Genomic DNA, 3,732 nt, shown 5'->3' on the forward strand with positions numbered 1-3,732 from the left:
GGTGTGCAGAGGATAACAGTCGTCCCCATAGAGACAGGCTCCTACAACACCGTTAGATCCGCTAGTCCTCCCTCAGAAGCGATGACAGCCTTAATATGAAACAGCCGGCTATCGGACATTAATCATTTCCTCGAAAACAGACTCCCGGATGTTTGCCAAACAGATTTTTTATTATTGGATTAACGACCATCAGCCGGCAGCCGCAGCTTTATCCTGAGAGGCCGGAGGTTTGTGTCTCTCTGCAGGGAGGAGTCCTCTTGTTATTTCACCGCTCGCTGAAGCCAGGCCAGCATGTCGGCGTTTTAACAACCACCTCTCAAACACAAAGCTGCAGAGAGCAAACCCAATGCGCTCTTAAAGGTGGGTCTTTTGTTGTGTTCGTCTGCATAGATGTCTCAGTGTGTGTGTGCGCAGTTTAGCTATACAGCTAACCTAGCTTTTAACTTAATGGTGCTAGGTTTGGTGTCAGGTCATTCACTGGTCAGCCTTTTAGTCCAGCCTCGACAGGACCGAGCTAGAAAAACACAGCTGCCGTCGAAAGATGCTATTGTTGTCTTTAATATCGGGTAGATAAACACAAAGCATTTCTAATTTATGTCCAAAAGTGATGCTTTTATTACACTCCAACCTAACACATCACCAGCTGGAACAAGGTGCAGAGAAATGGTGTTCCCCCCCCGGCATTTAAAAATACATATGCTCGTGGCATAGGAATCGTGGTACCACCACCTTAAGCAATGAGAGTCTATGTAGTATTTCATCATCATCGTCAGTGGAGCAGGTGCTGTCAGTGAGGCCACAGGCCCCTGCTTGTTGTTGTTCTTCATGCCGGTGATGTAATGCTACTCCTGTGCCATGATGTTTTTGTGTCCCTCCGTGCAGGATGGATGTGGAGGTGAGTGCTGGCAGGGACAGCACCTGGAGGAGAGCAGCAGCAGCAGCAGCAGATGATGATGCGGGTGGAGGAGGCATGGAGGCTCAGGTCGTACCGCCGGAGCTCTACGACTCTGCAAGAGCCAAAATAGACGCAAATCTCCGCTGGTTGTTTGCCAAAGCTTACGGTATAGGTAAGGCTTCCTCTGTTGAGACTTTGAGTCTTGTTAGTTACATTATGCTTTTGTTTATTCATTTATTGGAGCAAAATAATCTGCTTTGCATGGGTATGTCTAGTAGCCCAGGAGTGGCTTCCTTATCTGTGAAGAATATCAGCACCTGCACATGGTATAGCCTATATTATGGTATTTGTGCAAATATAGACTCAGTTCTGTAGTTGCATGAATAATTAGCTGGATGCAAATTCTGTTAAGTGAGCTGGATTGATTGCACCAATTACTTTTCTGGCATGCTATCATGCTATCATGCTATCATGGAGAGCAACAAAAACAAACAACACGCCTGTATAAACAAGATAACAACAGAATGTTTACCAACCTATATCTATATCTTTATCAAAGAGCCTGGCTATTATATCGCACTACTTGTATTATAAGCTGATATACTACAGGCCTGGTATCAATGAACATAGAAGTACAGTACATAATGCAGTCATGCATGGGTACAGTACAACTGCATGAGAGGATTTAGTAATGGTAGCAGATATATATGTTGTTTTTGTAGTATTTTGCTTTTAATATAGAGAGTTTAAAGGGAAGAAGCAGACGGTAAACATGGGGAGGGAGAGACGGCGGTTACACTTAGCTGAAAAGATGAGTCAAATATGATTAGTCAAACTAAAACAAAACAAAGGTGTGATTGTAAACTGAATGTTTTGAGGTTTTGGATAAAACAACTTTTCTTCCCTGACATCAATGAGTCGAGACAGCAATTAGCAAATTAATTGATATGAAAATAGTCATTATTGCGACCTTATAGCAGAGTATTAGTATTACTAGCTGGTATACTTAGATAGTTGATAGTAATTCGATTTATAAGTTGTCACAAATTTGTTGAGTATCATATAGATTGTCATTTGCTTTCTTTTCACTGTAAAAATGTAAACAACCTTCCTGAGAAAAAGACAGCAGCATAGCTACAGTCCAGACCTTCATGTTAGTGAGTGAAGACCTAGACCGACATCTCACGATCAGCCAAAGTCTTTTATACACGGGTCACTAGCCTTCCCAGCTCTGACGAGGTCTCCTTAAACATTAAAAATGATTGCGCTTCATGGCCGGGCTGCAAGTAAATGTCTGGAAATGACTCCTTGAATGTGGGTTTTTGTGTCACTGGCTGTTCCTGCGAGCCTACCAGTCTCCGTGATTGTATCTTATCAGCATGACAATTAGGCATTTGGAAGGAGACACAGAGACAAATGGAAAACGCTACATCATCATATTAATTTTATGAGCCAGATATACTGTAAGTGTTCACTGCCTTGCAGTGCTGTCTCCTGTTTTGCAGAGGATGACTCAGTAAATGGACTCTGAGAGGGAAACAAAACCCTAAAAGTTAAAGCTCGTAATGTGTAGTGAGGTTCATAGCATTAGATTGGATGGCATTAGAATATAAATGAAGGATAATAAAATCTGACACACACACCCGGTATTGCACCATATTATCGTGATTGATATCACACGACTCTCCTAACAGCTGGAGCATTTTTAAGCTTAGTGCCAACGTTGGAAGTATCGTGAGCTTTACCTCCCTGTTACCCAACAGGGCAGAGATCCGATGCCCATAATAAACACCAAACCATCACCTTTCCGCCCTTCAAGCTTCCTTCTTCCCTTAATCTGATTGGCCCCGTCCTGGCATCAGATTGTGCCAGAGGCATTTCATGCAGGAGACTGATTTCTTGCACTAACTACACTAACTTAACTTCTTTTTCACACACAGTGGCGTTCTCTCACGTCTTACTGTCTTATGCTTACTTATTCACTGTTGTCATCACAATGACGCAGGGCCAAAGCTGATATGAGATTTAGGTTCAGGCAGGAATGAATTGTTCTGGTTAGCAGGCTGTGATAATGTAAGACAGCTAACTGAGTGGAGCTTATGAATATATTTTATAACTAAAAGCTTTAGAATGCTACTCCACGTTAATCCTATAATATCTAACACTAACCAGCCCAAAACGTATATATGTTGTGTTGATGTACAGCGTGTCTGTTTGTTTACTGTGATACAGTCTCTGGTCATTGATAGTCAGTGTGGAGGTCAGAGGAACCAAAACAGTCTTTATCAGATTAGAGTGCAAACCAACCGACACAGCGGTGCTGGGAGGACTGTGTTGTCTGCGTGTGCAAAAGTCAGCATAGCCAGTCACATGTTTAAGTGGTTAATGGGATTGGACCTGAAGGCGTGTGTCTTTGTCCAACGCAGCCTTTTTGTTGAGACTCATGACAGTTTTTATAATGGCTTGAAGAAAATGGCAAACAAATTCATGCATGGCTTGTTTATTTACTGTATATTAATACGTGTATGTAAGAGTGTGTGTTATGTTGCTAGTGGTATTTTTGTACATAAACAAAGCAATAAAATACCATTAAATCAAACATGAAAACTACATGATGAGTATGATGATGTTTCATAACTGAGTGCTTGTTCAAGAGCTACACACCGAAAGTAGGAGCTTCATTAAACTAAAGAACATGACGGATTGGCTGCATACACCAGCCTTCTTGTTTTTTTTCCTGCAAGGTCAGACTTATAAGTGTGCCTACTGGGTGCATTGGCTTAGAGGCTGTGTTTCCCCAACACACTGTCTACAGGAGGATTCTCCATTAAGCCTTC

General features: G+C 42.1%; 1 protein-coding gene across 6 annotated transcripts in view; it reads left to right on the plus strand.

Annotated features, from left to right (window-relative positions):
* Positions 1–3,732, plus strand: part of LOC116390370 (calmodulin-regulated spectrin-associated protein 1-B-like) — a 17,962-nt gene continuing 14,230 nt past the window's right edge. For all 6 annotated transcript variants that reach the window (XM_031859977.1, XM_031859982.1, XM_031859980.1 and 3 more), the window contains exons 1-2: positions 1–360; positions 883–1,067. In XM_031859977.1, coding sequence (XP_031715837.1) covers positions 884–1,067 — 184 coding nt within the window. In that variant the 5' untranslated portion in view covers positions 1–360; position 883. The remainder of the gene's footprint in view (positions 361–882; positions 1,068–3,732) is intronic.

This window comes from Anarrhichthys ocellatus, unplaced genomic scaffold (assembly GCF_004355925.1).
Source record: "Anarrhichthys ocellatus isolate YVR2014 unplaced genomic scaffold, GSC_Weel_1.0 scaffold23, whole genome shotgun sequence".
Taxonomy (NCBI): domain Eukaryota; kingdom Metazoa; phylum Chordata; class Actinopteri; order Perciformes; family Anarhichadidae; genus Anarrhichthys; species Anarrhichthys ocellatus.